We start from the raw sequence: 24,648 nt of genomic DNA, 5'->3' as shown, positions 1-24,648 counted from the left end.
ATGCATGTCTGACTATTCTTGGCATTCTCTTTCCAGTGTATAACACAATTAGAATGTGATCACTCCCACCTAAGGATCCTGCCACTTGGATCCCATTAATCAGGCCATCCCTATTGTTTAGGATCAGATCTAAAACAATTTATCCCCTTGTTGCCTCTTCCACCTTTTGAACAATGAAATTGTCTGCCAGGAAAGTGAGGAATTTGCTGGGAGTTTGACTTTCATCAAATATCCGGATAGTTGAAGTCACTCATCACTACTACATCTTCTTTCCGGATGTGTGGTCATCTGTTCTAGAAAGATATCATTTAATTCCTCAATCTGACTTGGAAGTCTGTAGTAGACTCTCACAATAATATTCCTGCTGTTTTCCTCCCCTTTAATATTTATCCAAATGATTTCTACCTGGCTTCCAAGATTTAAGTCCTGGATCTCTGCACAGGCGTAAGCATCCCTGACATATAATGCTACTCCTCCTCCTTTCCTGTTTGGCTTATTTCTCTTTAAAAGTTTATACTCCTCTATTACTATAGTACCAGAGTCTCATGAAGCATAGAATACTCAGATAACAATGGGTCCAAATAGGCAAGACTAAATAAAGCTGCTTCAAGTCACTTTGGAGGTATGTTGTTTAAATGACACACACATTTTAAGAGGTCAGAAGCTGCACCAAAGCAGCACTCTAATCCTTAGGCTTTGGAGCATGGCTTTGGCATGGCTTCCAGCCTCTTAGGATGCATGTACCATTTAAACAGCATACCTCCAAAGTGACCTGAAGCAGTTTTCTTTTGGCCTGTCTGTTTGGGCCCAATATTTCCCTGTGCTGATTGCTCCCTCCTATGGAAAGGAAGAGAAACTGTGAGGAGGGGAAGAAAGTGTGCAGGAGAATCTGGACACCTGGGGAGTCTGTAGCAGCCGATATCAAGCAGCCTGTAGCAGCAAGGACAAGCAGCATCTTTACTTTCAAGGTCATACTCTAAAATCTAGATAGGGAAGGGATGGAGCTGGCCCTGAGATCTGGGAACCTAGAGGTGGCAGTGGTCTGCATGTGTACTGACTAAATTCTGGAGCCAGCCCTTACTGTATCAAGAAAATGTGTAATTAAATGGATCTATGATAAGCCATGTGGCAGCTAATTATCTCCACACTAAGGAAAGTTATGTATTGATTATTACATTACAAATTAATGTATTGATTAAATATAACCCTCATGAAAGGGACCCATATGTTCTGAAATTACCAGGATTTTTCTTCATCTTTATCCCCAACATTTTCACTGGCTTCTTCCAGATGTTATCATGGCTCACTACTAAAATTCTGCAGCTTTTTGAAAATTGCAGCAAAATTGACAATTCTTGAAATATGTAATCCCATTAAAATAATCTAGCAAGTCAAGGAATGGATCCATTAACATTTTATATCTACATATCATTTGCAAAGTAGGAAGGACTTCCCCCACACAAAACCACCTTTTGGCATGTCTGTAAGATACAGAAGAAGGCAACTGTTGGACAAGGACATCTCTATTAGCTATCATATCCAATTAAGTACAAATGGTCAATTGTTAACAAAAGTGAAAGTGAGATTCTTATTTGTCTTAAAACTGGAAGTCAGGTATCCTTGACTTTGATGTTTCTCCAGGAAAATAATGAAGATGATGAAACACAGACACATCATGGAAGATTAGTAAGAAAAGAATACTAATAAAACAAAAATAGGAAATATTTCACCTATCTATTGATTTTTTACAGAGTACAATAAGATCAGTTTTATTAAACAGTGCCACCTTAAGCAACTGATAACATTAAAGACAAACAAAAAGGAGTTGCAATCTGAGTTTCATATTTTTTGGCTACTTCAGCAAAGTAATGAACTATACATGAATAATCCTAAAAAAATTAATGGCAAACAGTGTGTGTGTGTGTGTGTGTGTGTGTGTGTGTGTGTGTGAAACAATTTGCAGGTATAATTATGCAACAATAAGTATGCTGGACAAAATATACAGTGTAGTTAGCATGTAATTATTTTACCATCAATAGTTCTCTTGCTTCTACAAAATATACTTACTATCCTCCCTCCTCAACCTACCTGTTTGCTTGAACATCCTTGTAAGACCTAGTGGGGAAGAAGGGTGCAATGTATTCAGACATGCTGAACTCACTAAGTTTGACATAAAGAGCTATGTCTAAACTGATTTTGGATGGGGTCAGGAGATGTCTGCACTGAAGGTTTTCATACTGCTTCAAAAGCAGTAGTGGCTTTATTTGGGGAATCCCTTATAAGGAAACCTTAAAATAAATGTTTGGCAATGTCCAGGGGCACACATTCATAGAAAAATCCGCAACTTTCATATAGGCATACATACACACAGCCAGTGAAATTTCAGCCCTGATCCTCCATCTTCTTTCTGTCACAAATGAATTACACAAATATTTAAATTCCCTCTTTTTAAATTTATTGTAATCCTAAGGTCCCACCACCTGTTCTAAAAGAGAGTATGCAGAGAGACATTTACACGGTTGTTATGCATAAAGTGCACTGCCATGATCCAAAGCCCTATGGATTTTGCCATTAATCTAGCACTTGAACTGGACAGGGGAACAGAGCAAGATATTTTTCCTTCCACCCACATCCACACACAGGACTTTTTTCCCCTTCAGGACATGGGATGTAGAGCATATGTCTGTTTATGAAGCAGAACCATTTAGCTTCTTCTCAAGCCCTGCCCCAAACCCCATCCAGTACAAGAATACTCTTTCTGGCTGCTCCTTGGTTGAGATAGCTTTGTTGTATTTGGACTTTCCTTAGAACGGGACACAAAAACCCTGCTCGACAGCTGAAATACCAGCTGAAGATATTCCTTCCTGCCAGTATTTTGACTTCAGGGACTTCAATATTTTGACTTGAGACCATCCAGCTTAATCAAAGTCTCAAGAACTCTCTCACACCCTTCAGAAAAGGTTTCCCCACAACAAGGTGCCCTACTCTCTGTGCCAGTGTGGTATCTTACAGGAGGAAGAAGATTCTATCAGCTTTTTGCTGAGCTTCAGCACTAAATCAGCTCAGATGCTATTGCAGCTGCTAGCGAAGCACAGACAAGAGTGTGCTTAGTAAAGGTACAAGTAGTGGTAGTAGGATGATTACAGGCAAAGTATAGGATCGCAGAACACCAGTAAGTACAGGACTGCAATATCAGTAAAACCAACTAAGGCCATAAGATGTGGTTCACTATTGTACTGTTGTTTTGTATTGTACTGTTGTATTATATTATTGTACTGTTTCACCAGCACACACATTCCCACTAACCAGTGGCACTATGCATCTCTGTAAAAATGTTGCATAATCTCTTAGATCTTAGCAAAATTCCATGTAATCATTTTAAAATAAGAACCCTAAAAGGCAGGGATAAAATTGTCCTTCATTTTCTAAACACTATTTCAAGTTTACCCTGTGGCCTAATTATAAAGAAATACCAAGGTCGAAGATACTTGCTCTTATTTTGGCCCTTGTATAACCTTTACAATTTCTAGTAAATATAGTCAAGCAATATGAAAGAACAGTACAGTATGTCCATCCATTTGGCTAAATTATAAGCTTGCCTCAAAACTACTAGCCTTTACTTCAAACCATTAGTCTTTGTTCTCGTATTAACAGTAACTTTAGATTAGGATAAGGAGAGGATTCATGCTTATGAAACCTATAGGCATTCTTGCTATTGAGAGTCCCTTATGTTATGCAGACATAACACAGAACAGTTCTAAGACTTTAACACCAAATTGCCATTCCTGAAGACATTCATCATTCTGATGTTTTTGGCAATTTTGATAAATTTAACAGTAATTGCTTGAAAACAAGAGCTTTAAGAGGTAGACAGTGATTAATACATTCCATCTGCTAGTTGAATCCCTGAAGGCAGTAATCTTCTTAGTCCAAGAAATTATCTATTATTTTCTAAAGAATAAAAAATGGTTCAACATCTACTTAGCTATATTTATTATACAAAGCAGTGTATGTACACCTGTAAATCCTATTAATAGCAAAAAGGTTACCAGCATCAAGTGCCACTGGTGTTTGGTTCTTCTAAGAGCACCCTTCTCCTGGGCCTTCTAGGTATCTTGTCCATGCAGGTCTCGTTATAGCTGCTTAATTAATTAAACAGCTGTATAGAGGCTTTAAAATACATTCATACCATACAATCATTCCACTTTAGGTTAGCATCTTCAAACAGTTAACATAGTGCTAATTTTCCAGAAGAGCCAACTGACCTCACCAGTTGTTCCTCATTGCCACTTGCTAACTCATATTTCAATTCAGCAAAGACAACAGTGAAGAGGACAATCACTGCAATCTGGTTACTGCTCATCTACCCCCTCTCTAGCTAAACAAATTAATGGCAATCCTACTATAAAGAAAGTGCCTTCTTCTTCTTCTTCTTCTTCTTCTTCTTCTTCTTCTTCTCATCATCATCATCATCATCATCATCATTAACATTAACATTATTATTATTTAATTCCTTTCCACTAAAGGGTGAGACATCAAACATATACAATCAGAGACAAAGACAATGACATGACACTATTAATATAGATTTAAAGTCACCAACACCCCCCTCTCAGCCCCAGCAACCTCAGGCAGAACTCAGTTGCTTAATCTGGTAAATCAAAGAAGGTCTTCAACCCCTTACAAAAATGGATGAGATCCTCCTGCAGCCAGAGTTCTAAAGAAACACTGTTTCACAGATGCCAAGCCAGATCTAGAAAGGCTCATAGCCTTGACAGAGTTGTCACACTGGTGGAACAAACAATCATTCTTTGCCTGTAGATCTTAATTGCCTTGATAGTGCATACCATGCTAGCTGAGCTGCTAGATACTGTGGAAGATTCAAGCATAGAACCATAACTACAAAGATCAAAGTTTGAAATGGGCCATAGCCCAAATTGGTAGCCAGTGAAGGGATCTACATGGGGAAGAAACGTGAGAATATTGAGAGAGATTTAAAACAACCTAAATGAAACTCTCCTGAATTAAGTCCAGAGAGAGAAGAAAGCAAGAAGGCAAACCCAACAGTAGGCTATTACAGTAATCCAGGCATGACATAAGTATAGCTTGGATAAGCAGATGGGCAATCTCAATAGTCAAGAACCTACAGATCCTACCAATGTTTAAAAGATGGAAATTAGATGCTTTTGCTATTGTCCCAATAAAGGGACACAGGGACAAAAAATCATCTAGCTGGAAGGACTCATAGTAACTGAAACAGGAACCACTGAGCAACTCTACAAACCAAATGGAAGGCATGAAAGAGGGGTTACTAGATGGTCTGGCTGAAACACCAAGAACTCTTGTTATTTCTATAGTCGTCATAAGACTGTGGGTGATCATCCACAAAGAAACACTCTACAAGATCTGATGATCAAAGGTGTTGAAGACTGCAGAAAGATCCAATAGGATCAACACAGATGTATGATGCTAAGCCATAGCCACTAGAATATCATTTACTACATGAGTCAAGGGGATTTCAGTTGAGTGGCCTATACAAAACCCTGACTGAAAAGCATCAGGAAGATAATGTGTAGTCAGAAAAGACATGAATTAGGAAAAGCAGATATCTCCAAACGTTTGGAAGCAGAATGACAATAATTAGAGGCTTCTTTAATAAAGAACACAGTACAGCAGGACTAAAGCAGCTTGGGAACATGTCCATTAAAAAAGAACAGTTCACCAAATAGGTTATAAATGCAACAGCAGAGGCAAAAAGAGGGAATAAAGGAAGGAAGGAAAGGAAGGAAGGGGTCAGTAGAGCAGATAGTGGAGGAAGACAACACAATCTGAACAATGGTAGATTCTGTCTTCACTGTCTTTCAAACTGAAGGACAATAGTTCTTTCCAAATACAGCTCTTTATGCAGCCAAGGTCTTTGTCTACACTGTATCACTAAATCAATTCTTGATTGTGCCACAATTTTTAGAGAAGTTTTTGTTATAATGTTAAATTGATTAGCTAGGGCATCCTCCACAAAACTCTGGTCCACTACTGGATATTCCAGTTCCATCTCACTTCCTGGTACACCATCCATCTATTCCAGTGCTTATCAATTATTTTCTGTCATGCCCCCCCTAGGAAGAAGAAAACATTTCGTGCCCCCCCCGTGCGACTGTAAATAGTATCATTTGTCTATAAAATTGTTATAAGTACACCTCTGCATAACAGAGCCTCGCGCGCCCCTTTATGGAGCCTCGCACCCCGCTATTTGAGAAAGGCTGATCTATTCATTTCTCCACCAGTCCATAGTTGAATCTAAAACATTTTCCTGGCATGAAAGAAAGAATCTGGAGATATCCTAGATAAAGAATCTGGAGATATCCTAGATAAAGCCTGACAAAGGCTCATGTGTATGGTGCGGATGTGGGGAGGTAATATTTTAACTTTGCAGGACACCAAGAAATTAAGACGAAGGCACAGCTCCAACATGTCTGTGCCCAGAGATATGAAAGACACTCCCTCCATTCCAATTGCCACCATCCTGCCCTCAGAGGGAGAGAAGCACTGGCAGTGTCTGCTGGACTTGATCCCCAATGCCATTCTCTTCTCCTTCAGAGTCATGTCATTTTTAGATTATACACCTGAGGGCAGATAATAATAAAATAATAAAACTTTTATTTATATCCTGCTCTTCTGTAGCAAGACAATCAGAACTGTCTAATTAACAATTTGTAAGCTACTCTGAGAGTCTTTGTGGCATAAATACTGTACTTGAAATGAAATGTAATGAAATGAAAAATCTGATATATAAATCTGATAGGAGCCCTGGTGGCGCAGTGGTTAAATGCCTGTACTGCAGCCATTCACAAACCATAAGGTTGAGAGTTCAATACCAGCAAAAAGGCTCAAGCTTGACTCAGGCTTGCATCCTTTCAAAGTCACTAAAATGGGTATGGAGATTGTTGGGGGCAATTAACTTACACTTTGTAAACCACTTAGGGAGTGCTTAAGTGCACTAATAAGCAGTGTAGAAATGTACTTGCTATTGCTATATTCCTGCATCTGTAACCTCAACCAGCTCAATACCTAGGTTCTTAAACAGGAGCAAATCCAAAGTCCCTCCAGCTACATGAGTGGGAGGAGCTTTCACAATTTCCAAATTTAAAAACTTCCAGGATGTAAAAAAAACCACAGAGAATCATAGAATCATAGAGTTGGAAGAGACCAAAAGGGCCATCCAGTCCAACCCCCTGCCATGCAGGAAATCCAAATCAAAGCATCCCCAGCAGATGGCCATCTAGCCTCTGCTTAAAGACCTCCAAGGAAGGAGACTCCACTACACTCCGAGGGAGTGTGTTCCACTGTCAAACAGCCCTTACTGTCAGGAAGTTCTTCCTAATGTTGAGGTGGAATCTCTTTTCCTGGAGCTTGCATCCATTGTTCCGGGTCCTGTTCTCTGGAGCAGCAGAAAACAAGCTTGCTAATGAAGTGTCTCCTTGAATATTGAAGTCCCACAAATAATATGAACAGGGACACATGGACACAGATGCAGGTAATTACTCAGAATTGTTCCAAGGGATATCTAGTCATTCCAGGGTTTCTATTCATTCCAGTCTTAGCAAGGACCCTCCAAAATTACCAAATGAATATAACTAGTTCATTTCTTATATTGCTCACATTACACACAGTTCTACACAGACCTGTGTCCCTGATCTCATTGGCCTGTGAGGTGAGCCTTGGGGTGAGGTGCCAGGAGTATGCAAATATGAGTCTTTTTGTTGTTTATGAATCAGGTAAGCTGGTGCAAGGGATAGGTCAGGGTAACAAGATGGACATAGACTAGAAACATAACAGAATCCTGAAAAGGAAAGGAGGCATTGTTGGTGGGCAATTCCTAGATATGAGAAGTGGGAAGAGAGTCCTTTCTTAAAAAACAAAATTATTAAGAGATTATTTTAAAAAAAACAGAACAGTAAAGGATTGCCAAAACCCCACAAAATCTTACAATTATAAAATAAACTTTCAAAACTTTTAAAAACATCACACATATATAGTCCTATATAGTTTAAATTGTTTGAAATAGATCGGACCATAGTGACCACTGGCAAGTTAGAGGATGGATGATTATAAAATTTGTATTAACAAAACCAATAAAAAGAAGCCATTTTTCATAGAAGGGTTCTTGGTTTGGTTGTTTTAAATTACATTCCATTTTATCTAATAGCTTATCCATTAGCCATTGGTCCCAGACTCTTTTCCACCAGTTATCAAGGGATACAAGTCCTGTTTTCCAAAATTTGGACACTTCAAGTTGAGCAGCCAAAAGAAAAGTAATCAATGTTCTGTGTCTTAAAAATGTATCACCCTTAGTGTAAACTGAAAGTAACAAAAGAGCTGGAGAGAGTTTGTCCTTGTTGCAATACTGATGTGTATATTTATTTTGAGATTAATACAATTTAACATAGAAAAAACTGCTATAACAGGAAAGAGTCAAGCACCTTCTCAATGCTGTTCCACTGCTAGTCACTATCTTCTAAAACCAAAACTACTAATGAACACAGCTTTAAGCCCCTTAAAGGTTTTTAGACTCAATGTACTTCCGGGATAGGATTGTCCTCACCTACTGAGATTTGCTGAAACGTTCTTGTTTTATATTCCACTGTTGTCTGAAATATAGTTTCTTATCACATAGAACAGTGGGGTTGTTGTTGTTGTTGTTGTTGTTATTATTATTATTATCATTATTATTATTACATGGGAAGCCTACCACACAAGCCTGTTCTATTTTAGTGTTTTGGAAACCAAAGCATACCAAGGTATTTACTCCCTCATCCCTCTAAAACCTTAGAGATTATTGTCTCCTCTGCCTTATGTGTGTGTCCTTATGTATGTATTTCTGTCTGAGATTCTGCCATTGCTTTATCCCAGAATAATGGTCTATTACACTAGTGTAGTGCACTTTTACCCAGGTTACACAGCTGTTGTCAAAGAATATGCTCTTCACTAGAAAAAGAAATATGCTACCGCCAAGCCAGTTATTTCTCCAGTGCTAACTTTCCATGTGGAACTTTGGTGCTGAAAACACTTAGGAAGACTGGCTTGCAAAATTGTTTGTGCCATGAGACAGACAATTTCACAAACCAGGTTTCCTAGAGCATTTTCAGCTTTGATGTGCCCCTATTCCCAGAAGGCCAGCACTGGAAATATAGGATGCATATAAGCAGCATTACCTCTTGGTGGTGACCATAACAAATCTCCCTTCTTTCCTTGACAGCTACTGCTCCAGTGGCCTTCCTAGTCCTGCCACGATACTGTAGCTACATCCTACACTGGTGTAATTAATGCCACCCAAAAACTTCTGATTCTGTATGTATGTATGTACTTTGTACTTCAACTTTTTAGCAAAAACAAATAATAAAAATGTAAAAGAGTAATAAAATGCAAAATTAAAACATGAAAACAAATTTTAAAATAATTAAAACATATCCTTAAAAAGTGAGTGGTTCCCAATCAGTAGAAAGCCTTCCAACAGCAACATAGCTCAAGTCCTACATGATTCTTCACCTAAAAGTGAAAGAAGGGCAAGGGAGACAGTATAGCCTTCCTTGGGAAGAGAGGCATCTCCACCACATTGGAAGCCCAGAAGCACATGGTTGTGACAACAGAGTCATATTTCCATAGCTGTTTGTGACCACTGGGTTACACAGGATGCTTCTCCTGTCTTATAGTATATACAGTCACCCCTCCAAGTCTGCAGATTTTAAATCCATGGACTTGAAAATCCACGGAGGGATGACCACCATTAACATCAATGGGGTGTGCACCTGTGGCGCTTACCCTTCATGCACGCACCCAATTCAAGCCTATGGGGATTTAATATGCACGAGTTTTGGAACTTGTGGGGGTCCAGAGCGGATCACCCATGAGTTCCAGGGGCCAACTGTAGTTTGAGGCTTTTCTTCCCTCAGAACTATCTCTTTATTCCTTAGTCCTCCCATTGGCCCCAATTCTTATCCTTGTCCACTCACTTAATAAGTGACTCAGATATGGGCACCCAGTATCCTTTTCTATTAACTTTTTTATATTTATGGTAGCATACTTTTGATGTTGTTATTTATAAATCACTTCAAGCCACTCCTTTGTAAACAATATGAAAAATAACTTTTGTTTACAAACAAAAAGTTTGTATCTTTTTGCAGTTGGTTCTCAAAGCTTGTTGTTACAATGCGTACATTACTTCACTTGTTACAAGTTGTTTTTCCCCCAGTTTGCTCACTGACTTGGTTTCACCTGAAACTGTGTTTTATTTCTCTAACGTAAGTTCCATCAAAGCCCCTTCATTAGGAGTATGAATCCTATGAAAATCTAGCTCTATTCATAAGTTGCAGCTCCCCAGAACAAGGCAGTTATGAGACCCCATGAACTGGCTCTTCATTTCTCAAAGACCATAACACACTCAACTAATTTCACTGGCCTTCCTTTGTCCTTTTAAACCTCCCTTCTTTACATGGGAGTTTGCATTCTTTAAGGCTAATCTCTGGCAGTACATGACACACTTGCTTAACTTTACTGGACTTCTTTTCTCTTTTTAAATCTATCTTCCTTATTTGGGTGTCTGGGTCCCATTAAGGCTTTGTACGGAACCTTTTCTCTGTTTAAGTGAATGTGACATACTCCTGCTCCCTTAATGGCTCCTCCCCCTTTCACCAGCATCTGTGGCTGGCACCTTCAGAGAATGCTGGCATGGAAGAGAGTTGGGTATATATATATACTATGTGACCCTGGGTGGGGAGGAGTGAATTCCATGTTAATCTGTGTATTGCTCTGTTGTTGAATGGCAAGGCTTCAGGGTGGGAGGATATGCAAAGAGGATTAGTGTCTGCTTAATTAGTGATCATTGTCTGCTGGGAAAACAGCTGACCCTCTTCCATGCCAGCATTCATTTGCATCCATAGTAATGGTGTATTACTTCTTTCTATTTTCCAACTCCACTTTTATCTCCTGTGTTTTTGTAGTCAGCTACTTTGTCTTTTCTTCCCTTTAATCTCAAAGCTGTAAATTCCATTCCTGTGTAACTGGGATAATTTATGGCTTTGCAGTTTTTGTTCCAGCTTCTCCATCTGCCTACATTTCTTCTACTCACTATCCTAGAGTTCAGTTGGGTTTTTCGACTTCAAGAGCACTCTGTCATTATCATCTTATCATCTTATCTTGCTACATATCTTCTGGCAACTTTGCATTACCACACCTTCAACAGATAAGTCATTAAATTGATCAAATTCTCCTCTGAGTTATTATCAATTGCCTTTTAAAATTTAATGCCATTGTCTAGCTCTCAAAGTCTTTTTCCAGCTTTCACCTACTCCATGTTCCTCTTTCCCTTTATAAACATTCTCCATCATCTTCCTCCATTCTTGATGTCTACTTCCTTCTTATTTCAAAGTACCTTGCAAGGTAATAGCTCCCTCTCTCCCATTTCTGTAGCTTTAGAATCATTAAATCTGGCCTGCAAGGTACTGCTAAAATTATACTTGAGATGAAATTGCTCCTGAAAACTTCATTCTGCTAAAAACATTATCATTAAATCCATTAGGTGAACCTCCACCTTACATAGTCCTTTTAGATATACCTTCAGGCCTAGTTCTCACTGAGACCATAAACCTAACACTGGGCTCTATAGATGGATAAATCATGTGATGAAAGTGTTATGAGTTATGCCCATTAAATATGAATATTAGACTTTGATATATAAAGCAGGAATGCTGTCTGTTGCCAGAATCTGCACAAGTTGTTAAGAAAGCATACTGGACAGGTTAGGGCTGCTGTGGCCTGGATCTTTGAAGAAAAGAAAATCCAAGCCTTATTCTGAAGTGCAAACTAGAATAACTAGAACCCCCCCCCAAAAAAAAAACAAGGAAATTATTTTCTTGATGAGTAAACAGGCCTTAACTGTCTTGTTTACTTCTACTGAATGCAGGCCCTGCCAAACTGGCTCAGACAATGGTACACTTCCCATTGTGAGATACTTGCAGTTTTCAGAGATGTTGAGCAAACCTATCTGGAATTAAAAGAGGGTAAATCTATATAAAGATTGGCTTTGTCTTATGTATACAGCCCATTGTCTCTACCGGCCAGACCACTTAAGAGTCACGATCAGTGTCTGAAGGGCACATTGAAAGCACATGACTTTGGTGTTTTGTTTTGTTTTAATCAACATTGAGGAAATGTTTTACCACTTTTTGGAGACTCGTCTCCGAATTAAGAAGAGATTAAAATACAGGGAGAATGAGAGAGAGAGAGAGAGAGAGAGAGAGAGAGAGAGAGAGAGAGAGAAAGCCTCTTTCTTAGACCTGTTTCCTTATCTCTCATAGACTGGCTCCTGCTGCTCCAGTTCTCCATTCTTTTTCATGTTTGAAAGTGAGAAAATCCATGTGTGTGTTTTAATAGTTTATCTCACAGGCCCCTGGAACAGGCCTGGTGCATTACACAAAGAGACAGTATGGGAACAGAAGGTGGCACAGAACACAGTTTACTGAACAGGAGAACGCTGTCGCTGTCAGAAGTTCCCATTCTGTTCCAGATGCGTCCCTTAGGAGGCGATTTTCAGGAACTGTTTAGAAGCGTTCCTGAAAATCGCCTTATTATTCTTCTTCTTATTATTATTATTAACCTTTATTTATGAAGCGCTGTAAATTTACACAGCGCCTTGTGCGGGACGCATCCAGAACAGTATGGGAATTTCTGATGGCAGCAGCATTCTCCTGCACAGTAAACTGCATTCTATTCTGCCTATTCCAGGGGCCTGTGTGATAAACTAGTTAGTCTGTAGTCTCTTAAACACCCCCCCCCCAATTGGTTAGGAGTAGGGTTTTTAGCTTTCATGCTGTTCCCCCCCCATTTTTTTCTTTTTCTTTTTTTTTACTTTGAGAAATAGCTTGCATTAAGTATAGACTGTTCTGCTGGTTCCTGCTGCTAACATTTTCTGTCATTTTAATAAATAAATAAAAATGTTGCTGCTAAATCAGCTTGTCCTTCTACCTCATTTTTTCTTGGAGTTACTTTGGGTAATTACCTGTTTTTAAATTTTTTAGCCTGTAAGGCCCTGCAGAGAGTTAGTGCCTGGAAGAGCTCCCCCACCCCACCAAACAAAACCAAACAATAAAACTGGTGCACTGCTCTTAACAAAAGTTCTTTAACGGAATCTGAGATACACCTTTTCTTTCTGTCAACTATATTTATATATGTAGGGATTGTTTTCCTATGGAAACAAAATCTATCATGTAAGTTGTCACCTGCAATGATACTGGTAATCCCCACCCCCAGGATTTTTCTCAGTGTGAATAAAGCCAATGACAGTAAAGAGAACATGTGACTGACAACCACTTAAGGAAGTCCCTGTAAAAAAATTACCTCCAGGTTCATCAAGGTAGAAGTTCAGCTCTTTCTTCTCTTCTCGATCATCAATGTGTTCATAAGTAATCTGTGGAACTGACAAAGCTGTCTCTCCAGTATTCATTATAGGTGTGGAACCATTATCACGCCCTGGTTTTCCCTTTCTCTTGTATCTTCTGCTCTGTAATAAAGAGCAGAAGACAATTTTTGGATACAAAAAAGTCATAACAAGATTTCAGACTGAAAGAAGCAATGTATGACCAAGATATGATTTCTGCAAAAGTCGTTTATTAAAATAGCATGTATTTTCATCCCAGGGCTATCAAGAAGTGAAAACCCACAGACTACATTATTGTACACCTGATATTCTATCATGGATGTTATGTATCTCTGCCCTTTCTGTGCATATGGGCCTATCATAGCAGCATACCACAACTATCCCAGAAGGCAGGATCAGAATACAAATTGACATTAACAGATTAGAGATGTGGGTCAAAACTAACAAAATGAATTTCAACAAGGATAAATGTAAGGAACTACATGTGTGCAGGAAAAAGGAAATACACAAATACAAGATGGGTGATATCTAGCTTGAAAGAAGTACATATGCAAAAGATCTGGGATCTGGGTAGTCCACAAACTACATGAATCAACAGTGTAATGCAGTGATTAAAAAAAGCCAATGCAATTCCAGAATGCAGCACTCTATTCTCTTTTGGTCAGACCTCACCTGGAATATTGTCCAGTTCTGGACACCACAATTCAAGAAGAATATTGACAAGCTGGAACATGTCCAGAGGAGGGTGACCAAAATGGTAAAAGATCTGAAAACCATGCCCTATGAGGAGCAGCTTGGGGAATTGGGTTGTTTAGCCTGGAGAAGAGAAGAGGTCAAAAGGTGACATGATTGCCCTGTTTAAATATTTGAAATAGTGTCATATTGAAGATAGATCAAGTTTGCTTTCTGCTGTTCCAGAGAGTAGGACACAAAGCAACAAATTCAAATTACTGGTATAATTGGAGAAATGGGACACCAGGTGGTCAATTAGCAGTCCAAGGGTCAAGAGTCAGGGTATCAGTCAGAAGCCAGGCAGCCAAAGCCAATAGGGATGGGGGCATGCAAATGAGTAGTCTGGTTTCAGGAAAAGGGCTGAGCTGGCTTGGATGTCTATCAGAGAATGAGCAATTGGCCAATGGAGCTGCAGGTATATCAAACTAGCTCAAAACACTCTGGTCCTGCTAGTATCTCCAAGGAAGCCACAACAATTATAATAAAGAGATGTCAACTAAACATTAGGAAGAATATCTCTATTGGAAGAGCTGTTTTGCAGTAGAACAGATTGCCTTGGAAGGTGGTGAACTCTCTTTTTTGGAAGTTTCAAACTGAGGTTGAATGGCCATTTCTCTGGAGTGCTCCAGTTGTGCATTCCAGCATGGCAGTGGGATGGACTAGATAGTCCCTTGCAACTCTCTAGTTCTGTAGCATCTATGCCATAAAGTCAGTCTCTGGATCTGCTCTGAGAGTCTTTGATCTTCCTGGAACTATTACACTCGGTATCCTGAAGATGTTGGTTCTAGCTTCAATTATGAAATATGGAATAATAATAATAATATTGAAAGTTTACTTATGTCTTCCCGGATGTTCTGAGAGTGCGGGGTGGATTATGTAGGGAGAGGCGTTCCTTCAAGTAACTTGGGCCCAAGCCTTGTAGGGCTTTAAAGGTTATGACCAACACTTTGTACTGTGCCCGGAAACTGATTGGCAACCAGTGAAGGGATTTTAATACAGATGTTATATGGTCAGATCTAGGTGTTCTAGTGACCAATCTAGCAGCCGCTTTTTGAACCAATTGAAGCTTCCAAACTTGGTGCAAAGGTAGCCCCATGTAGAGTGTGTTGCAGAAATCAAGACGAGAGATTACCAGTGCAAGTACCACTGCTTCAAGGTCCTTTCGTTCCAGGTAGGGACACAGAAATGATCTATCCATGACAGTTCCTGTTCTGTACTAAAGACCACATCAAGCGTATTACCTGCACAATGTGTTGGCCCCGATATCAATTGGGACAGGCCCATGGCTGTCATGGAGTCCATGAACAACCAAGCTGCACCTGATGGATCTGATGAGCTGACCTTGAAAGAGATGTTGAGGTCCCCAGGACAAGAAATCTGGGAGACTCCAGCACCAGCTCCGAGACCAGCTGTGTCAGCTTGGCCGGGGAGTCTGTTAGGCTACGGGGTGGACGGTAGACCAACAGAATCCCCAAGCTGTCCCTGGCCTTCAGAGTCAGGTAAATACATTCGATGTGATCTGTTTTCCGGACAGGTTTCCTTGTCAAGGTGATGGTACTTTTATGGACTAAGGCAATTCCTCCCCCTCGCCCACTTCCCCTCACCTGCTCCTTGACAGTATACTTGGCTGGGAGAGTCTTAGCCCAGATCACATTGCTATCCTCCCCCAGCCAAGTTTCCATAAAACAAGCCATGAAGTCCCTGGCAGGTCTTTTCAAGTTGGCTACATCACACAAAGTGGCAAAGAAATAGTGGATTTATGCAGTCCAAAGTATGGTGATCGCACAGAGGATGTATTTCATTACATATGTAAAATTTTAGGAAACTTGACACTGTGGGGAAGGAGGCATGGTTTTGTTCTGGGTTTTTTTGGTGAGGGTGTTCAGAAAAATTGGAAAATGTAAAAAAAAACCCCACTTAAACCACTGAAAACCACTTTATTACTTTGAGAACATAAAATGCATTATGTATAACTTGGCAAAAATAGCATATGTTGTACATTTTAAAATATAGTTTATTCAGAAAATAACTATAAAATGATTTTTTTAAAAAAAAACCAACTATTTTTCTTACAAGTTCAGCTACAATGTACTGAACTTTAAGAAGCCTCTTACATTTTGCCAGTTTACAAAAATCAAATCAAAACTGGCAAAAACAAAAGAAATAGTAAATATTAAGAAACAAGTAAATTAGTTTTCCTTGGAGCCAAGCAAACATAAAACCCTCATAAAAAGAAGTGAGAAAAAGGAAAGCAGGCAATCCAAAGATGTGACAAAGTACATCAGTGCTTCTCAGCCTCTTTGATGTGAAGGAACTGGCTCCCTTTGCCATCTGACATATTTGTGTCCTCTGAGAAAAAAGTATTATTTCTTTTCTGGAAACTCAACACAGACTGGCAGGCTCAGGCACTGGCACCTGGCTAGGGACCACCATTTTGAATAGTAGTGCTCTAAAAACTGTTACATAAAAATGTACTTTGTATAAAATGTATATTTTAGAAATTGTGAAAAGGGGAATAATATATGAAAACCTACTCTTAAACATGTTATTTGTCATTCTAAAATAAATATTTCATAATCCATTTTTTCTAGAAAAGCAAGGCCTTGGAAATAAACTGGGGAGGGACCTTCCCCATCAATTTTTCTGGATTTCCCCCCACGAGGCATCATATCTCTAATTTCATTTAATTTGAAGACTGTCATGCAAACGATATACTAGAACGTCTGAAATAGTGCTAGAGAAGCTGATACTGTGGTTTCCTTCCATACTAGTATTAGGTGTCCAGGGGACGGGATTGACACCAACATGACAATGGTGAAGAATTCTGGGAACAACAGCTGGAAAAGTGCAACATGCCCAATGTGATTTAGAAATCCTCTTTGGTATTTCCTTTTTCTTGGGCGTCCCTTTTATTTTCTTTCTTGGTGTAATACTTGAAGCTTACTGTGAAGGCCTTGGGCCAGTAACACTCTCACGGCCTCTCTTATTTCATAGAGTTGTTGTAGCAATGAAATGGAAAGGGAGAAAAACATGCTGCATTGACATCCTTGGAGAAAAGATGGGGTATAAATGTAAGAAAAGAATGTGCTCTTTCTGACCTGTTTTCGGAGAAGTGGGCTGGATGGCACTGTTGTTTTCTTTGTGTTTTGAGCTGATGTGACATAGATCTTCCATGTAGCTGTGGAGCTGTATGATTTCTCTACTGCATAACACCTCCACAGAGTCTGCAGGAGATTAAAAAGAAAGCACTGCTAATATTATAAAAGGTGAAATAATTTCAGACTTCTCCAACTTAAGCAACTGTTACTTCACCTACAAATAATTTGTATATTTGTAATAGGTTTTAGAGCAAATCAAGCCTGAAGGCTCCATAGAAACCAAGATGACTAAACTATTTGTCTGCACCCGCCCCTTTCCCCGCTGGATTGGGGCCTCAGTGGCCAGAGTGGCAGCTGCTGAGGCCCCGATCTGCCACTTTCCAGGCCGCGGGGAAGCGGCAAAAGGCTGCTTCCCCACAGCCTGGAAAGGCGTGTCCTTGGGGCTTCAAGCCCCAAGGACACCCCGTGGTGGTGGGGAGGAGGAGAAAGGGGCCACTTGGCCCCTTACTCCTCTGCGTCACTGGGCGCAGCCATCTAAAGGCTGTGCCCAGTGATGCAAACCTGGAAGGAGCTCCGAAATGGAGCTCCTTCTGGGCCGCGGAGAGGGCGCACTAGGCGCCCTCATGTGACCCCAGTACGTCACAACTGCCCCGCCCTGTTTAGAAGCGGTGCGGTTGTGACGTAGTCATGGCGCCAGCCGTGTGGAACGGCCACCGCCATTTTGTGCATGCTTTGCACGTCCTAGGGTTGGGGGCATCCGCAAAGGACACCCCTTTCTAACCCTAGCACGCGCGGAGCACGCACTTTTAGGCCCGTCTGTAATGGGCCTGAGAAACTCATACTTTGGAGATTATCATGAGAAGATAGGACTTTCTAGCAAAGACAATAATGTTTGGTAAGGTAGAAGGTAGTAGCAAAAGAGGAAGACTACATTCCAGGTGGATATACTCTCAAGGAAGCCATGGCCTTGAGTTTGCAAGACCTGAGCAGGGTAGTTGATGACAGGGTGACTTGGAGGTCTCTCATTCATAGGGTCACCATATATTAAAGTTGACTCAATATATCATTTACTGTTTGATGTTCTTTTTGTTGCCTGTTTTATTGAACCATTTCCTGTATTGCTATGTATTTTATATGTATTATCCTATTATTTCTTAGATTGTACGCCATAGGAAGGCTTACTCTTATATATTTATTGTTTTATGTACAGCGCTGTACAAATCTACAGCGCTATATAAATAATAATAATAATAATAATAATAATAATAATAATAATGGCAGTTAACAACAACAACAATTCTGAGAGGAAAGCAAGGGCAACCCCCCCCCCACCCAACAGATCTTTCTATGAATACTTATGATGGGGCTTTAGCATTGCCCTAAATCAGAACTTATGGTACTTGAAGGAACACAACAACAACATATTTGTAATTTCAATCAGCACAAAGAATTTCTATCACTGGCCTTAAGAAAAAAATAGATATTCCCCAAATAATTTTATTCTTCTCTTATATTCTACATATTGTATAAATAGTGTGCAGTTTATTACTTCATTAAACATTTAACACATTTAGAGCTTTAAAAATGAAAGCCAGAATATCAGCAAGACAGTTCAGTACATTCTTATGCCGAAATTCCAGGAGCTGCATTTACATCTTATTTTCCTCTGGTGAATTATTTCCTCTTTCAACTAATGCATATTACCAACATTCACAGGTCAGTGACCATATACCAAATTATCTGAATTGTCATTCATAAGTTTTTTCTTCATTTAAGTCTTGCCATAGCACCAAAGACAGAATACTAAATATGAACTTCAAATGGAAAGTGATACCATGAACACAGGAGCATTGAAATGTGACAATAAATTCACCTTCTCACATTACCAAGAAGGTGGTGAATTAGTAAACCTTACAGAAGTGCACTTAACACTGCTTTTCTGTTTTTTTTTCACATGTATAGTAATAGTTAAAGAGCTCAGGAATATTTCAGAAGGGCTATGTGAAATTGGCTGCACAGTCTAAATACCTTACAGGTACCAGTTGCCATCTGCTATTGCAAGCAAAGCAGGGTCAGACCTGGTTAAATACTTGGATAGGAAACTACTGTACCAAAGAATGCCAAGTGATAATAGGCTTTATTTCAGAGGAAGGAACTAGTAAAACCACCTCTGAGTATTCCTTGTCTAAGATAATGCTATGAAACTCATGGGGTCACCTCAAGTTAACAAGTGACTTGTAGACATGCACGTGCTCATGCATGCACACGCACACATGCACACAAAATTGGCCTCAAACCATCTCTGTTTGCAGTTTTTAATCCTTTGTTTGTTAGGGAGTATTATAAAATTCTCATCTAAATTTCAAGCTTAGGACCTAATATTTGTTCTCAAACAGAATTACGGAGTCATAGAAGGTACATCAAGGGGCATGTCATACAACTCCCTGCCACTCTCTGTACCCATTAGCATCACTATGTAACTATGTTCTGAAAGAAATCTAGCCACCAGGAGGCATGCAAGTGCTATGACCTAGGGAAAGCTTTGTTGCTTTCCTTAATTCACCAGAATGGCCTTCTACATACATATGTGATGAGATTTGAGCTCAGTTCTCCTAAATCCCTAGTTAGCACCAATTCAGCAGCTTATTGCTCTCTGTAATTTCCTCTTTTTTTCTTCTTGGAGCTGTGAAATGTTAATAAACGTATTTGTACCTGAATTAGAGATGCTGCCGCAGGTATTTGCCTGTTGAAATGTTTTTGGCGTTGTTTTTGTTGTACTTTAAGCGCAAAGCCAGAACCCAAGATCCCCTGAAAGCCAACAAAAAGTAATTTGATAAAGAAATCCTCCTTTAGTGTTTTTGTGTGTGTATGTGTGTATGTGTGAAAGAAACACTCTAAGGTGCTGAATTTCCAATAAGCCATCTCCCACTCCCTACCCCTTCCATCATTTCAATACTCAACATATGCTATGCAGGTTGAGTTTCCTGGAATCATAAAATCATAGAGTTGGAAGAGACCACAAGGACTATCCAGTCCAACCCCCATCAGGCATGCAGGAGCTCACAATCAAAACACCCCCAACAGATGGCTATCCAGCCTCTGTTTAAAGACCTCCACCACACTCCGAGGGAGTGTCTTCCACTGTCACAACTCTTACTGTCAGGAAGTTCTTCCTAATGTTAAGCTCGGATCGCTTTCCCTATAATTTGAATTCATTGCTCTGGGTCCTATTCTCTGGAGCAGCAGAAACCAAGCTTGGTTCATCCTCAATATGACATCCCTTAAAATACTTAAACAGGACTATCATAACACCTCTTAACCTTCTCTTCTCCAGGCTAAACATACATGTCTCCCTAGGTCTCTTATCATAGGGCTTAGTTTCCAGAACTTTCACCATTTTGGTCACCCTCTCCTGGACACGCTCTAGCTTGTCAACATCCTTCTTGAATTGTAGCGACCTGACCACAGTACTCCATGTGAAGTCTGGCCAAAGCAGAATAGAGTGGTACTATTACTTCCTTGATCTAGATACTGTGCTTCTACTGATGCAGCCTAGAATCCCATTGACTTTTTTAGCTGCATTTATCTGGAATTCCAAAATCCATTTTTCATGAGTGTTTGAGATAGTGGCACCTTTGCTTTCTGGTGATTCATGCACCAAGTATTCAAAATATAAAATTACCTCCAGGCCCAGTGTATCAAGGGTATATGGAACATAAATGAATTTTGTGTTTAGACTTGGATTCTATTTCTCATTATATATGTATTTGTGAATCAGGTATTCCAAAATCTGTAAAAAATCTGAAATCCAGAACAGTTCTGGTCTCAAGCATTTTGGATAAGAGAGACTCAACCTGTATAGACCATAAACAAGACAATTCCTGCCAATAAACTAAATACCTTTCAATAAAATATATAAAGTTTATGCATCAACCAGCTTCTTCAAGAAATGAGCAATGTTAAGAAATTAACTGGAAATATAAAACATTTTTTTCACTTACTGCTGGAAGAGCAAAGAAAGAGATCGCAAACACTGAGAAACAGGATGCTATTGTCTTGCCAATCCACGTCTGTGGCACTTTGTCACCATACCCAATAGTTGTAACTGTCACCTATGCAATACATAAGAAATAATGTAAATAAAGATTGTCTCACTTTTTTTTTCTTTTGTGGTAGATTTAAAATTCAGTTGCAGATGGAATGTTTTGGAAATTTGTTTGTTTATTCTAAATGCATGTTTATTTACAAGCCTGAAAACAGATACTACACTGGAATTAGCAAACCTAAGTACAGTCACTAGGATCACTAGAGTCTGTGGACAGACCAAGAGATCAGTTTTATCCTGGTATGTTTTGATGATGATAATATGAAACTGATTTAATGTATGTTTTGTTAAAAGGCTTTGTGTAAATGTCAACGCTACACTGGCCATTATGTTCATTCACATTTTGTTTTTTGCATTATTGAACAGTTTCTCAGAATCAAAGAGGAGGCCTGCTTGTACAAATTCAGGGCCCATATAATCCAGCATCTTGTTTCCAAGTATGTCCATGTAGATGCTCCTGTGAAGCTCAAAAGCAAGGCATGAAAGTAGCAGCCCTCACCAATTGTCCCCACTCCCAGCAACTGACAGTTCAATTAAGCTGTTTGTACAGTTGTTTGGGAAAATCCTGGGAGAGGGGAAAGGAATGAGCCACCCTTCTTTGTGTAATCTCAGACAGGGGGAGGTATGATGCTGGGGATTGGAACTCCAGGTAAGGCTAAGGCAGGATGGATATTTGAAACATATCCTGTGTTTTGGCCCTTTTCCATCGTTCAAGATCTAGGTTGCTCTATTAGCTCACTCTCTTGTCTGTGGTATTGCTGCTCAATACCAGTTGAGTCCATAACATAACATGACCTGGTTTGCATTACTGAGACTTGGGTAGATGAGCTTGGCCAAGTCCACCTGGGTATTCAGTGCAGCACCAACCTAGACTGGTGTCAAGAACTGTCCTTTCAACACCACAGTTTGGTGTACCAGCCTTCTGTATTTCAAATAGCAAGAATGGGATTCTATTCCCATTAGCCATTTCATTCACAGTAATCATAAGAGTTAGAAGGAAGATGTTTGCTGAGAAAAATGCCATCATCCAGATAAGTTTGCCAGTTCTAGATGGGGTCACACTTCCCCTGAAAGACTGCATCCACAGCTTGGGGGTGCTCCTGGATTCGTCGCTTCAACTGTCTTCTCAGATTGATGCGACAGCCAGGAGTGCCTGTTATCAGCTTCGGCTGATATGCCAGTTGCACCCCTACTTGGAGCAGAGGGACCTAGAAATGGTCGTACATGTGCTAGTAACCTCTCGCCTTGATTTCTGCAATGCGCTCTACATGGGGCAACCTTTAATAATGAAACTTTATAAATAAAACTTTAATTTATATCTCGCTTTTTGTTTCCACAATCAAAGCAGCGTACAACCTTTTTTTAAAAAAAATATAATATATACAATTCCCCCCCACAACCTTAAAAAATGATTAAACAATTCCATCCGGAAGCTCCAATTGATACAAAACATGGCAGCCAGACTGGTCGCCGGAAAATCCAAGTTCGACCATATTACACCTATTTTAAAATCACTACATTGGCTGCCTATTAGCTTCCGGGCACAGTACAAGGTGTTGGTCATCACCTATAAAGCCCTACATGGCCTGGGTCCAGTATACTTGAAGGAACGCCTCCTCCCATACATCCTTCCTGTACACTCTGATCCTCTGGGGAAAATCTTTTACAATCTAGAAAGACCAGATTGGCGGTGACCTCCCGGAGGTCCTTATCTGTCACCGCTCCAAAAGCAAGATCTATCATAGAGGTACGGAGTGGAACCCTCAGTTGTTTGCTGTGATACATTTGTTAAGCACTTGGAGGATGAAGCACTTGGAGGATATATTCAGAAATTGATGTCACATTGATGCCATACTTATTGTAGAATCTGAAGAACTGTCCAGTGATCCAACTGTCTAGTGATCCAACTGGTCAGTTTTCATAGGATCAGTATAAGTTCCTGAGGCCTGGTGAGGTAGGCAAGATACTTGAAGCAGTTCAGCCCCACCATATGTAAGTTTGACCCTTGCACTTCTTGGCTGACAAAATCTAGCAGAGTTGAATTGATAATAATAATAATAATAATAATAATAATAATAATAATAATAATAATAATAATAATAATAATATTTATATACCGCCCTATGGCAGTATCCGGGCGGTTTGATTGGGTCCAGGAGGTGGTGCCTTCTGCCTAGAAGGAGATGGTGGTGGACCCACTCCTGAAGAGGAGCTCATTGGATTCAGAGGAATATGAGAACTCCTACTCTATCTTTTTGGCAAGCTACTTGAGCATAAGGTGGCTGGACAACTTCAGATACTCTTGGAGGAAACAGATTATCTGGGCCCATTGCAGTCTGGTCAGGGTGCAATAGTGAAACGGTCTTACATGTTCTGAGTGATAACTTACTCCAAATGAAAGATGGTGGAAATGCTAACCTGTTAATGGGAATAGAATCCCATTCTTGCTATTTGAAATACAGAAGGCTGGTACACCAAACTGTGGTGTTGAAAGGACAGTTCTTGACACCAGTCTAGGTGCTGCACTGAATACCCAGGTGGAGAAAGTTGGGACAGATAGACTTGGCCAAGCTCATCTATCCAGGTCTCAATAATGCAAACCAGGTCAACCCCTTCATCCACAACCAAGTCATGTTATGTTATGGACTCAACTGGTATTGAGCAACAATACCACAGATGAGAGAGTGAGCTGATAGAGCAACCTCAATACAGTACTCAATAAACTGATAGATCTACTATTCTTTGGATCATCCCTAAAGCTCTTTTGATAAGTAGGGACAGTTATGCTCACTACTCTTCTTTAAGGTATTTTCCCATATTGGTTAATATAGGTAAATAATGAGGTTAGGACTTGTGCCCGCCAGCCCTTCCTCCTCTTCCATCATTGAGCCTCCTCCCCAGGGGGAAAGCCTTGTGATGGAGTAGCCAGGAAGGGTGCATGTTTGCCCCCCCCCTTCATCACTGGACCTCCTCAACAGGGAGAAATCCCAGCAAAAGAGCAGTCAGAAAGGACACGTGTTTTCCCCTGCTCCCCTACATCAACCCCAGGGAGAAAGCCCAGTGACAGAGCAGCTAGGAAAGACATGCATTCTCCCCTAATGTCCCAAAGGGGAGGGCCCAAATGGGTGCCACCCCTCCTCTAGAGTGTCACCTGGTGTAGTCTGCACCCCACCACATGTTCAGTGAGTTTTGACATTGTGGTGATGGTGTTGACAGATTTATGTGGTGTTGACAGAGTCCTAAGGGCATGCAAAAACACAGAGTGTTTTGCTCTGTTCCAT

At 40.1% G+C, this 24,648-nt stretch overlaps 1 protein-coding gene across 1 annotated transcript in view; it reads right to left on the bottom strand.

The window, feature by feature from the left end:
- Positions 1-24,648, bottom strand: part of LOC121931669 (potassium voltage-gated channel subfamily KQT member 1-like) — a 330,206-nt gene that overhangs the window by 256,404 nt on the left and 49,154 nt on the right. The window contains exons 7-10 of the mRNA XM_042469647.1: positions 21,264-21,374; positions 19,975-20,070; positions 17,263-17,388; positions 13,393-13,555 (exon numbers count right to left, since the gene is read on the bottom strand). Coding sequence (XP_042325581.1) covers positions 13,393-13,555; positions 17,263-17,388; positions 19,975-20,070; positions 21,264-21,374 — 496 coding nt within the window. The remainder of the gene's footprint in view (positions 1-13,392; positions 13,556-17,262; positions 17,389-19,974; positions 20,071-21,263; positions 21,375-24,648) is intronic.

The sequence above is a fragment of the Sceloporus undulatus genome, chromosome 5, assembly GCF_019175285.1.
Source record: "Sceloporus undulatus isolate JIND9_A2432 ecotype Alabama chromosome 5, SceUnd_v1.1, whole genome shotgun sequence".
In the NCBI taxonomy this organism is placed as follows: Eukaryota; Metazoa; Chordata; class Lepidosauria; order Squamata; family Phrynosomatidae; genus Sceloporus; species Sceloporus undulatus.
The sequence above is the reverse complement of the archived record's forward strand: the minus strand, read 5'-3'. Positions and strand labels throughout refer to the sequence as shown.